The sequence below is a fragment of the Vombatus ursinus genome, unplaced genomic scaffold (genome assembly GCF_900497805.2).
Source record: "Vombatus ursinus unplaced genomic scaffold, bare-nosed wombat genome assembly UNPS02014768.1, whole genome shotgun sequence".
NCBI classification, from domain to species: Eukaryota; Metazoa; Chordata; class Mammalia; order Diprotodontia; family Vombatidae; genus Vombatus; species Vombatus ursinus.
In genome coordinates, this window is record NW_020954546.1 from 31,311,641 (window position 1) to 31,325,283 (window position 13,643).

The 13,643-nt window shown below is 41.3% G+C and overlaps 1 protein-coding gene across 1 annotated transcript in view; it reads right to left on the reverse strand.

Moving 5' to 3' along the window:
* Positions 1–572: 572 nt before the first annotated feature.
* LOC114042935 (acid-sensing ion channel 2-like) overlaps positions 573–13,643 on the reverse strand; it is a 29,955-nt gene continuing 16,884 nt past the window's right edge. The window contains exon 4 of the mRNA XM_027861716.1: positions 573–661. Coding sequence (XP_027717517.1) covers positions 573–661 — 89 coding nt within the window. The remainder of the gene's footprint in view (positions 662–13,643) is intronic.

The window sequence follows — 13,643 nt, forward strand, 5'->3', positions numbered from 1 at the left end:
TCCAAAGAGAGAGAGAGAGAGAGAGAGAGAGAGAGAGAGAGAGAGAGAGAGAGAACGTTTGTATATGTTACAACCAATCCCTGGGCTCACTTCCTCCCTTTTCCACTGTGGTGGTGGATTACAGAGGTGACATGCTGTTGAGATGGCTGATTCTTCCCTTAGTTTTGCTGAAGGGCTTTCCCTCCACCCACTCTTCTTTCTTTTCTAATTTTCATTTTAATGGATAGCTTTCTGGGTAGGAGAGGGAAAAGAACGTATTTGGGAATGAATGTGGCTTTAAAATAAAAATTTTCCAACAAAATAACAATTAATAAAAGTAAAAAAAATCATAAAGCTCAAAAGCAATGAGTGACCTGTTCTAATCCTCCCAAATCTAAGGTAGCCCCCCCCCAACTCTTTGATTTGCCATAACCACTAAGCCCAGAGGCCCTCTCACAGCCCCCAGCCAACAATGGATTAGATGCTCCAGCAAGCCTGCTGTTGGCCACTTTGTGGCCTAGCTAGCTTAGCTCATTGGGTCGCCTATATAACAAACACCACTCCCCCAGTCAAAATGGTGAGGACCATTGACACTAAGCTGGCCCTGTCGCTTCACAGACGGCCCCTTGTGAGCATTCTTCTATCACTTCCATAGCACGTATCTTCTCCTCCCGGGGAGATTCTGTCAGAGAGACACAAGACCCAGATTAATGAAGACTATCCCTGACCCAGAAGTTCACAAAGAAATCCCATTTCTTCTTAGCAATTCAGTAATATCAACCTTTGCCTCAAGTGAATTCTATTCTTGACAGATGGAAGCTCAGAGATGGTTTATTGCATCACCCTGGCCCACGGTCCCTTCAGCCCAGGATGACCAGTGTCTAGCTCCTGTAACATGCCTGGCCTTGGCACACAGGAGGTAGGGGAGAAGGGAATTCCCTCTGGCACAAGGGGTATATAGCAGGGGATCTAGCCTTCTTTGTCTCCAGCTGCAGTCTGAGGAAGCTATCAAGACTTCATTGCATAAATTAATTAAGTAAATCAATTATATTGAAATAATGATGAAAATACTCTTTCAAAAAACAATTCTGGAGAAATGTTATTTTGAAAAACAGTTCCATGGATCCTCAGACATCCTATGGGTTAGAATACAAATTCCTTAGCCTGGCAATTAAAGCTCTTCAGAATTTGGTTCCCACCCACCTTACCTGCCTTATTTCATAATACTCTCTCTTCCAAACTCTCCTTTCTAATACAAGTGGTTTTTTATTTGTCTCTTGATCTCTACTTGCCTTCCCCAGTCTCTGTGAAGTGCTGCTCTCTTTCCCCCATGCCTGGATGAATTCCTTCCTCACCGCTTCCTGTCAAAGCCCTTCCCTTCTTTGAAGGTTCAGTTGCTACCTTCCTCCCTAAAGCTTTCCCCGATCCTTCCATGTATAGGTATTCTTGTCCTCCTCCTTTCTCTTCCTCCTGCTTCTCTTCCTCCTCCTCCTCCTTTTCCTTCTCCTCCTCTTCTTCCTCAATTTTCTTAGAGCACTTTAGGCCTCTTTTTCTCTTGTGGTCCCCTCACTTCCTATCTTGTAAAATACTTCACTTTAATTCTATTTCATCCTCTTTACTAGAGTGAAAGTTCCTTGAGGGCAAGAACTGTGCCATTTTTCATCTCTACATTTCCAGGGACTAAAATAGCACATGGCAGATAGTAGACAATTAATAATTGTTTTTAATTGAATTGAACTAGGGCTTGGTCAGTGGCAAGTAAAGTCAATCAGTAAGTCAGTCAACAAACATTTATCAAGCTTCTGTTACGTGCCGCTGGACATAGGCACTGGTGATTTAAAGACAAACAAAAAGGAATTAGTCTCTGCTTTTCAGTCTAGGGAAGCAGCGTATACAGACATAAATATGGGCTTGGGGGGAGAGGGGAAGGGGGGTTGGGCTTGTGATTTTATTGGTCCAGGGAACTCCCAGTGAGGAAAATCCTTTCACCAATGTAGATCGGTGCCTATTTTGCAATTACAAGTCTTAGAATGTTGCCAGAAGGACTAAAGGTTGAATGGCTTTTCTTAGAGTCACAGAACCAGTATGTGTCACAGGCCCAACTTGAATCAGTGGCTTCCTGACTCTGCTATTGGCTCTCTACTCACTCTACAAGGCTGCCTCTCTTTGTATATTGGGATGATAAGGAAAGGTCTCCTAAGACTCTTGGTTCCATAGAAGTTAGTTTCTAAGAGGCAGAGGTAAGGAAGGAGTGCATTCCCGGTAGGGGAAAAACCAGTACAAAACCCAGAGTGAGACAGGATGGAACTGCATAGAGAGGTCCCAGAAACTAAACAAATCTGTCAGAACAGAGCAAGCCTTTGGGGAGCATCCAGGCATCAGGGCAGACAGGTGAGTGTCAGAGAAATAAGGGCCAGGCAGAGGTGCAGACAAATGGGAAGAGAACACCCAGGGAATCTGGCAAGGGACAATGGGCAGAGATCCAGGCACCAGCTAGTGGCAAAGAGGCCTGGCAAGCAGGTAATGGGGAGCCAGCTTTGAGAATCGCCTCAGAGGCAAGAGGATGATGGCGGAGTAGGGGAATGAAGCAGGATTCCAGTGCACAAAGAACTGGGCTGACTGACAGGCAAGCAAGGAAGGGGTTCCAGCCCAGAGAAAGTAAAACAATGACCAGAATCAGGGTTGGAAATGAGGCGTAAACATGGTAAGACCCTACTTCTGGAAACTAGAATGCAGGATAACCAGCTGATGCTGACCCTTCAACATATACACTCAAGAGTCCTATTAATTCCCCTTAGAGAGGGAACACAGAATAATGGATAGAGAATGGGCTTCAGGAAGGAAAACTCAAGTTCAAATCCTACCTCTGACACACAGTGACTGTGAACTTGGGCAAGTCACTCTAATTCTCAGAAGCCTAGGCAGCTCTCCTAAAGCTGTAAATTGCAGAGAAGGGAGTGTCCTGCATTGGTGCAGGAACTTCCCTATTGAAATGAAACCACAATGGCAAAGAATTGGAAATTGAGGGGATGCCTATCAGTTGGGGAATGACTGAACAAGCTGTGGTATATGAATGTAATGGGATGTTATTGTGCTGTAAGTAATGATGAGCAGGTGGACTTCAGAAAAACTTGGAAAGACTTATATGAACTGGTGCTGAGTGAAAGGAGCAGAATTAGGAGAACACTGTACACAGTAACAGTAACAATGTGCAATGACTAACTTTGATAGACTAATCTCTTCTCAGCAATGCAAGGATCCAAGACAACTCCAAAGGACTCATGATGAAAAATGTTATCCACAGCCAGAAAATGAACTGAGTCTGAATGCAGATCAAAGCATATTATTTGCTCTCTCTCTCTTTTTTTTTCTTTTTTTTTGTTTGTTTCTTCTTTCTCATGGTTTCTCTCATTGGTTCTAATTCTTCTTTATAACTCGATTTATGTGAAAATAGGTTCAATATGAATGTATAAGTAGAAACTTTATCAAATCACATGCCATCTTGGGGTAGGGGAAGGGAGACATGGTGAGAAAATTTGGAAATCAAAATCTTATGGAAGCAAATGTTGAAAACTAAAAAGAAATTAATTAATTAAAAAATGAAATGAAGAGCAGCAAGGCCTGAGTTTGAATCTTTTCTCAGACACTCACTCCCTCTGTGACACTGGACCAGTCACTCCCCCTATTTTTGTTACCTCACCTGTAAAATGGGCATTTTAACTCCATGATTGCTAAAGCTCCTTCTACCTTGAAAAAAAAAATTATAAAGACTCTGGCACTCCCAGGGCCACTATATCATCCAATCTACAGGGAATTCCAAATAGTTGTTGCTGAGGTGGTACAGTGCATAGAGCACTGGGCTGGGAATCAGAAAGACTCATCTTCCTGAGTTCAAATACAGCTTCAGACACTAGCTGTGTGAACCTGGGCAAGTCACTTAATCCTACTTGCCTCAGGTCCACATCTGTCAAATAAGCTGAAGAAGGAAATGGCAAACTGCTCTAGTATCTTCACCAAGAAAGACCCAAATGGAGTCACAAAGAGTAGGACACCACTGAACAAAAACAACAATTAACAGATATTGTCTCATTTGATTCTCATTACGAGACTCTTGTGATGGAGGTGTTATGATTATGATCCCCATTTTACAGATGAGGAAACTGAAGATCACAGATGTGAAATGATTTGTCCTAGACCACATGTCTAGAACATGATAGAGCAAGGATCTGAACCATCCTTGTCATGGTTCTTATGGCCCTCAGCAAGATATAGTGGGTAGAGAACTGGTCTCAGAATCAGGGAGAGCTGTGTTCAAATCCTGTCTTCAACACAGGCTGTGTGAGCCTGGGCAAATTGCTTAACCCCTTTAGAACTCAATTCTTCATATGTGAAATGGGAGATTAGACTAGATGGTCTCTTTGGGCCCTTCCAGCTCTACATCTGGGATCATGTCTAGCGTTCTTTCTGCTAACCCCATCAAAGACTGAGGCATAGGTTCATTTAGAATCATCTAATTTTCTAAATCAATTTAGCCTTCCCTGAGGAATCCCACAGGTCATCTACTCCAACCCTTTCTTTCACAGGGAAGGAAAGTAAGGTTGAGACAAATTCATTAGATCCTCCTTAGTACTTCTACGACCTTGGACAAATCACCTCAACTTTCTAGGCCTTGGTCTCTTCACCTGTAAAATGAATGGGGAAGGACTAAGTGATCTTCTTAGTCCCCTTCTTTGACAAAATCCTCTAAGACAAGAGGGAGGGAAACCCAGCAGTCAGTGTCAGTCCCTACTCAAGAAAGATTGAACTCTTCTACATAGCCTGAGCAGAAAACATTTTCTTAGCTCTGGGTTTCTTTTTGATAGCATATAAAGAATGGTATCCCACTGGTGCAGTGGAGAAGTGTTTATCAAGTAGATGTCCAACTCTGCCCTCTGACAGGGTGACCCTTTACTCATGTTCTCAGCATTTTTCTTTGATTTTTATGTTTGTTTCTTCTTTCTCGTGGTTTCTCTCGTTGATTCTAATTCTTCTTTATAACTTGACTAATGTGAAAATACGTTCAATATGAATATATATGTAGAGCCTATATCAAATTGCATGCCATCTTGGGGTGGGAAAGGGGAGAGAAGGGGAGAAAATTTGGAACTCAAAATCCTATGGAAGCAAATGTTGAAAACTAAAAAGAAATTAGTCAATTTTTTAAAAATGAAATGAAGAGCAGCAAGGCCTAGGTTTGAATCATTTCTTAGACACTTACTCCCTCTGTGACACTGGACCATTTTGAGAAACCTCTTTCTACAGTTAAGGCAAGTCAGCAAACATCAATTAAGTACCAATAATGTGACAACTATTATGTGACATAGAGTACCTAGTATGTATTGAGCATGGACACAGCACACAAGTCGAAGTCTAGGGCAGAGTGAAAATGTACCTAAAAATCATAGATTGTCAAATCTGAAAAGGTCACTAGAGATCACCTCATTCAAATCACCTCTTTTGTATATGGGAAATCCCATGTTGAATGGGTCTGACAGCTATTAAATAGCAGAACCAACACTTAAACCCTGTTTTTTTAAGAAAACAAACAAAAAAAAACAACACTCTTTCTCTAACAGTAGAACCATAGAATCTTAGAACCAGAAGAATCCTCAAGACAAGGTACCATCCCTTCATTCTACAGAGAACTAGAGAAGAAAAGTTTGGCTTGCCCAAAGTCACACAGCAAAGAATGATAGAGACAGGACTCCTGACCCCAAGATTGCAGTTCTTTTTTCTACAATAGGTCATGCCTGGAATGGTGATCTGGAGGTGAAATTTTGTAAGTTCAAATCCTTCCATCACTATTGCCCTACCACAAACTTTTGTGGTCTCCCTGAATGCTTTAATGGCACTCACAGAGAGACCTCAAGCTATGATAGTATCGAGTCAGACAAGCTCTGAAAATGGGGCCATTCCAGTCCTGTACTCCCACAACTTAGACCAGGGAAGCACACTCTTCCAGATTCTCATACAGAAGCTTTGGCTTCATCTCAAGCCGGGGTCTCTGGTCCAGAAGATATTCACAAATCTACTACAAAATAATAGACTCCCTGGACTTAAAATATTTTAGGGAGCTGAGGTCAGGAGGATGGCCTAGAACAGCCTCATCCTATATAATCTTTGTCTGAAGGACTAGTTGATACCTGCTTCCCCTTACTCACACCCCCAAGAAATCCCTAGCAAAGTTCCAAGCCAAGCCAAATTCACGGGCATCCTCTACACCACCAAAGTTGTCCCAAGACCAATCCAGTTCAGTTAGATGGCTCCAGACAACGAACGGTGCTCTTTTGTACTAAACCACTGGACCTGCCTCTGGCTCTAGGTTCTGAGACAAGTGCCCAGAAGCCTCACAAATATCAGGATATCTACATACCGTGTGGCAAAGAGGCATTAAGTTGAGTGACCATCATTCCTGGAATGACCTGTGATCATAGGATCAGAAATTTAAAGCTGGAGGAGACCTTAGAGGTCATCTAGTAGATCTGTCATCTAGTTCAACCCCTCCCCCTCCCATTTTGCAGATGAAAAAACAGGAATTGAGAAGTTAAATGACTTACCCACAGTCACACAAGGTGTCAGAGGTGGGTTATAAACCCAATTTTTTCATAACTCTGTGTCCAGTGTTCTAACTAGTTGGGTATCAGAATATCAGGTTCCTCCTGTCAAGTGGCTGTCTGAAAGCTAGAAAGACTGTTCTTGACTATGGAATCTAGAAAAACAGTTCAAGAAAGCCGGTGTCCTCTAGAAGTTTGGGAGATAGCTCAAATTTTCCAGACATGATGTAGTATGGCAGAAATTCCCAAAGAGTAGATGGAAGATCTGTGGTCTAGCACATCTCAGCTTTACTTGGCAGAATTTGAAGCCTTTTACCACCTCTACACTTCCCATGTCTTCAGTCTGTCGTGATTTGGATTGGGGAAGACAAGGCCAAAAGAGGTGATTCCCCAGAGCTCCTTTTCTCCTTGGAGATTGGTTTAGTGGAATTCCACTCTCTGGCCAAGTTTGAATCTTACAAGTTCCCACAAAAATTGGGTTTATTTGATATCCAAAAGATTTCTTTATCAAAAAGAAGATTAGAAGAAACTAAATATCCATCACTTGGGGACAGATGAAAAAATATGGTATATGGATTGCTGGAATATTACTATTAGATACACTGAATATGAATCAAGCAATTAACAAGCATTTAATAAGTGTCTACTATGTACCAGTTACTGTGCTAGAAAGAACACAGAGTATCATGAGAAGGCTTACATAAACATATATAACTATGAGTTACAGTTTATTTACAGTTTACAATTTATGATTTATATATAACTATGAGATTGGACCTTCTTTACAGAGGCGGGAGACTACAGGTGCACAACATTGAATATATTGTTGGACTCAGTTGCTAGATTGGTTAATTTTACTGAAAAGCTTTTTTTCTATTTCAAATTTATTATTTGTTAAAAAGAATGGCTCTCTGGGTAGGAAAGAGGTGATGACAGATTTGGAAATGAAAGTGATGTAAAAACCAAAGATAGAAATATTTTTTTAAAAATGTTTGTGATGAACATTGACTGCATTTCGAACTTGTGGTTTTACTCATCCCATACATTCTCTGCAATATAGTCATGAAAGTAGGAGTAGCCATCAAGCCTGACTTCTCTTTTCTGGATAAGTTTTCTTTAGTGAGACTCTAAACTACATAATTCATGAACAGAGCTTGGGTTGACTTTTTAATAACAAATGCTTCTAGGATGCTCTGACCCTAGGCAAAGAGCCTTCTCTATCTCTAGAAGCCTGCCAGGCAAAACAGACAGCACACTATTCTCAGAAGGAAAATCAGTGACAGCATTTATCCATCCTTACACTGCAAATCCCACTCTCCCCCACCCACTCCCCAAAATCCTCAGACTGATTCTTTCTGAGCCCTGTTCCCATTTAGGGTGAATACTGCAAAGTTCTTTGCAATCTTGATGTACTGAACAGTTGGGAGAAACAAAAAAAGACCATTAATGAAGGAATGGTAAGGGTCACAGTAATGCAGATTTAGAAATGTGACAGTAGATTTCACAAGACAAACATAGAAACCAAAGGAGGACATTCACCCGCCCCAACCCCCATCTCCAATAAAATTTTGCTGTTAAAGAAAAAAAGAGTAAATCCTCTTAGGATTTCATTGGATCATAGGTAATATATCTGGAGCTGGAAAGGACCTTAGAGATCGCCCCCTTCAATTCCCTCATTCTGTAGATGAGGAAACTGATTTCCAGAGAAATGAAGTGTCTTTGCCCAAGGTCCCATGGTCAATAAGAGGCAGAGTCAGGATTCAAACTCAGGTCCTGTGATTCCAGGGGCAGTGGTCTTCCCACTGTGTCCCATTTGGAATTCTGAATAGGAAAACTGCAATCAAATATTTCTGACCTTCCTAAGCCAAAATTTACATTTTTCTTAATTCTCTTGACACCAAAATCATAAACAAACATGGCAAATCACAAATGGACTGTGCAGCTGATCTGGGCCAAAATATACAAACACAGATATCTGCACAGAATTCAACAAAGAAATAAAATATTGCTTTAAAAAAAAAGGCTTAGATTTGGGAATGGCCAAACACATTGTGATGGAATATTGTAACCCCTAACAAATAATGAATATGAAAAATACAGAGAAGCATAGAAAGACATGTAAACTCATGCAGAGCCAGGGAAACAGTATGTGCATAAAAGTTTTAAGAGAAGAAGAAGCACAGTAAGATTGTGCTTCCATTTAGCCTTCTGTTCTTAAGGCTCCCTGTTATTTTAAAATAATTTCTTCTGCCTTGATTGTATCTCTTGGCATAAAATGGGCTCAAATTTCACAAGTTACAGTATGTCAGAATTTTAAGGGACCTCAGGGGTCTCCTATTCCAGTTCACACATTGAATACAATTCCCCCCAATAACATACCTGACAAGTGGTTGTACAACCTTCACTTAAAGACATTTACTAATGGAAAACTCACTACTTCCTGAGGCAGCCCATTCCCCTTTTGGGTAGTTCTAATAGATTATTCTTTACATCAGTCCTAACTCTTTTTTTTTTTTACAACATTACTCATTGTTGCAACAAGGCCCAATGAAAAGGTGCTGAATTTGAACTGCTGAACCTAGAGCGATTGGACCTGAGTTCAAATTCCAGGCCTTCAATATATTATGTATGAGACCTAGGGCAAGTCACTTACTTAGCTTCTCTGGATCTCTTTGAGAGTCCTTCCAGCTTATGATCTATGATCCTGTGACTCCTGGTTCTGCCCTCTTAGGACAAGTTGAACATGCCTAATTCTTTTCCCCCATGATAGGCCTTCAAATGATATCACATCTTCCTTCAGTCTTATCTTCTCTCCTCTGTTCTCTCCTCTCCTCTCCCCTCTTCTCTTTTCACCATCCCCTGCTCCTTAATCCTTATGACATGATCTCTTGACCCTTCACACTGTGCTGGTCACCCTCCTCTGGACACCCTTCATCTTGTCAATGACCCTTTTTGGCACCTAGAACTAATCGTAGTCCCCCAAATGTGGTCTAACCAAACCACCAATCAAACGTGGTCTATTAATTAACTTCTATATGATAATTACTGTGCTAGACACACAAATACAAAAGGGAGATAGTCCCTGAACTCAAGGAGGCAGCTAGGTGGCTCAGTGAATAGAGTGTTGGGCCTGGAGTCAGGAAGACCTAAGTTCAAATCTGGTCTTAGACACCCATTAGTTGTGTGATCCTGGGCAAGCCACTTAACCTCTACCTGCCTCCATTTCCTCAATTATAAAACAGGGATAATAACAGCACCTATCTGGCAGGGTTGTTGTGAAGATCACATGATATAATATTTGCAATGCCCTTAGCACAGTGCCTAGAATGTAGTAAGTGCTATATAAATGCTTATCCCCTTCACATTCTCCCAAGGGGCACATAGTCTACTGAGATATATACCCTGTTCACAGATAAGTAAATAGAAGATATACCCAAACCACAGGCTATCACTTCTTTCACTCTGTCCACTATGTTTCTCAAATGCCTAAGAATGCATTTGATTTTCTCACCATTGACTCATACTAAGCTGGCATACTAATTAAGCTGGTAAAGATGATACCCTTATTTGGAGGGCAGATGCAGGGAGGAGAAAGGGAGGAATAGCCTTGGGAACAGAAGGCTAGAGAGAGAAACAAGGCACTAATTCCTGATAGATTGTTCTTTCCTCATTCCAAACATTAGTCTAAGTTGGATATTTTGCTACAGTGGGTAGACCAGGCATTCATACTTATTCATGACATTTCCACATGAATGTACTTTTCAGCACGTCAGCTGAAATCATCAGGGTTTGTGGTCTGTGTTCACTTCCTGGGATCATTAGCATGAAATTTAATTAGTGATACTGTACCGGCAAAGACAGAGAGCGTGACATGCACACGGAACACTTGTCTGCACATTCCTAAGCACCAGGTGAATGATCCAGGGTTGGGGGGAATGAGGGTACAAGATGGAGGCTCCCTAGGAGCAGCCAGTTCTGCTCTCCACTGTAAATACAGTAGGCTTGCATGTAAATGAGGTGTCCATACACCTCTTGCTTCAGCTCCTAAGTCAGAGGTCTCTTCTCTTACATCCTAGCAGTTCAATTAAAACAAACCAAGGAGAAAACAGCTTCACCTCCATTGATACTATGTACCGAACCACAGGCAGATGAGGAATTTGCCGCATCAATGCTCTAGAGTTCCCTAGATATTATGGGTAAGATAAGGATCAATATGGCTGGGTGCATGACACATCACTTGCATGAGAATTTGAGGCTCCATAAAAATAACTACATTTTTGTAGCTAACTAAGACTTGGGCAATGTTTTCTTTGCAACAGACCTGTGAGGCAGATCATGGAAGAATTATTACCCTCATTTTACTAGTGAGGAAAACCAAGGCTCAGAGGGTTTAAGTGATTTGCCCACAGCATCAGAATAAGTTCTCTTTACTCCAGATTCTGTTTCTATGTTTATGCCATCATTTGGCTATCCCTGTACTGAGAAGGCTCTAAGCAGATGGAGAAATATCCCAGGGCACTCCCAATGGGATCACAGAGTAGTATAGATGGAAGAATCCTTAGTCAAGATCATTTCATCCAGTGCCACTTTATAAAGAAGGAAAATGGGGCACAGAGAGGAAATGTAACTTGACCAAGGCCACCCAGACAAGGCAGGCCAAGTAAATACTGGAACTCATGTCTCCTAACTCCTGGGTTCATCATCTTTCCATTGTGTTGATCAGGAAGACTCACAACATCTCTTTATCCAGGATGCTATAGGAATCACAGAGCTATACGGACAACTTTTCCCCATACTCTATCTTTTCTCTTAATAGCCTGAGCATGATCATTTCAATGCCTAGTTTTACTAGGCAACCACTGCTAAACTCGGAAATGGTTCCAAAATCTGCCTGAAATACAAGCATTTAGCTCTGGGTATTGTTTAAGAATTCAGTATTTGAGAACCTGCCATAGGCTTATGCCATGGAGTGATTGGGGACAGCATGACTAGAATTTATGGAAATAGCCATAGGTAGATAATTGAAGGAGGTTGGGAGTCTGGAGCTTCAGAGACATAGAGCAGGAAGGGAACCCCTTCATTTTACAGATAAGGAAATTGAGGCCCAAAGAGATCAAATGGTTCACCTGAATTCATATCGGTAGTAAAGAATTCATGGTCTGAACGACTGGCTTTGGATAACCGTGAGAACAAATTTGTCACTCTTTAAAGGCCATCTAGTCCAAGCCCTGTCCTATTTTTCAGTTGACAAAACTGAGGCCCAGAGGTGAGTTGACTTGCCCAAGACCATATAAATGACTGAGCTGGGACTTGAATTCACATCCTCTAAATCCATACCCTCAATCAGTGACACTTTAATTCAGTGATATGGTGACTAGAAGATTTTTATTCATATCAGTCCCTAACCTGAACCCACCTCACTCCTTCTTTACATTTTAAATGTTAATTAGTTCACTGAAATTTATTCACTTCATAATAAATAGGTATTACTATTATTTTGTTAAGCCCATTTCATTGATCACCACAGGGGACATAGTTGTCCATAAGAAACACAAGACCTGGCACAAAATCCCTAATCTAAAGCTGCCTCTTAGAAACGGAAAAGAACCAGGCATCATGGCGGGCCCCTAGTTACTCAGTGCAGAGTAATGAACTGCCACCCAAGCAAGGTGTGGAACACACATGAGTTATGTGCTTCCTTCAAGAGGAGGTCTCTAAGGTCCCTCACAGCTCTAAAATCCTGCCATTCTATTACTACATGAAAATGTGTTTGGGAGGCTGTGATATTTGCCTAGATGGACCCTTCTCTACCTTGAATTCCTAAATTATTTCCTTCTATGTTTCTACCCTCATCTGATCCAATAAGAGCTCCCCTCACCAACCCCCAAGAGAAGTGGTACCTGCCCTTCCTTTTGTATGATTGCTGTGTTCCTATAGACTGGTTTCTTGAATGTGACTTAAGGATTTGGGAATGCTTTCTTTGCAAAAATCCCATGAGGGTAGGTCAGGCAAAATCTTTTGGGAGTTGGGACCCTGCGTCCCTTGTTTGTAAGCATGGCAAGAGTTTGGTCATCTTGAGGAATCCCACAGGAAGACTCTGTAATGTTTCCTAGGGAGTGGATCATTTTGTTATGCTAAAGGCTGATTGGTTGTGGGCTATGGCCTTTTTCTGCCTTGCCCTCCTAGAAATGGTATAAAGCCTCTACCTGCAGTCACCTTGCATTGCCTCACCTTTAGTAAAGGATCTTGAGTTGTAACTAGGCTTTGGAAGACTCCCTAAAGATGGTAGACCCCAGGACCAGTGATATCACAATTGAAAGCTGCAACTATTTACCTAGTCTTCTGCATGTGGGAAGAATGGTCCCTCCTGCCCAGAGCAGGAGGCTCTACAGCTTAACCCAGAGTTCAAGGGTTCTGAGGTCCAGGAGTGATGTTAAGCTAAGTGCACATGTGGCTGTTGAAGTTTCCTGACAACACATAGCTTTAATAAACCCAGTGGTACATGTGGTCTTTTTACTTGAGGAGGGTTCTCCCTCCTCAAACCCAAATTATCATCATCATCATCATCATCATCATCATCATCATCTAATATTTATATAGCACTTTAGGTTTGGCAAAGTTCTTTTCATTTATTATCTCATATCTCCTTTAGAGCAGGGGTTCTTAACCCCACCCTTTTTTGTATCATAGAACCCCTTGGCATTCTGGTAAAGCCAATGGACTCATCTTCAGAATAATTTTTTTCTAAATTGCATAAATTACATAAGATTTTTAAAAAAGGCAATTATATTGAAATAAAGATATATTTTCCCATCTAATTTCATAGACCCCCTTGAGATCTAAGGAGTATGTGGACCCCAGATTAAGAACACCTATACTAGAGGATCATGAAATTAGAACTGAAAGGAACCTTATTATTGGAAGGGGACAATTATTCAATCTCTTCATTTTATAGATGAGACAATTGAGGACCAGAGAAATGGAGTAATTTCCCCAAAGTAACACAGGTAATAAATAACAGAGACATAGTTTGAACCCAGCTCTTTCCACTTTTCCAGCACTTTTCCACTT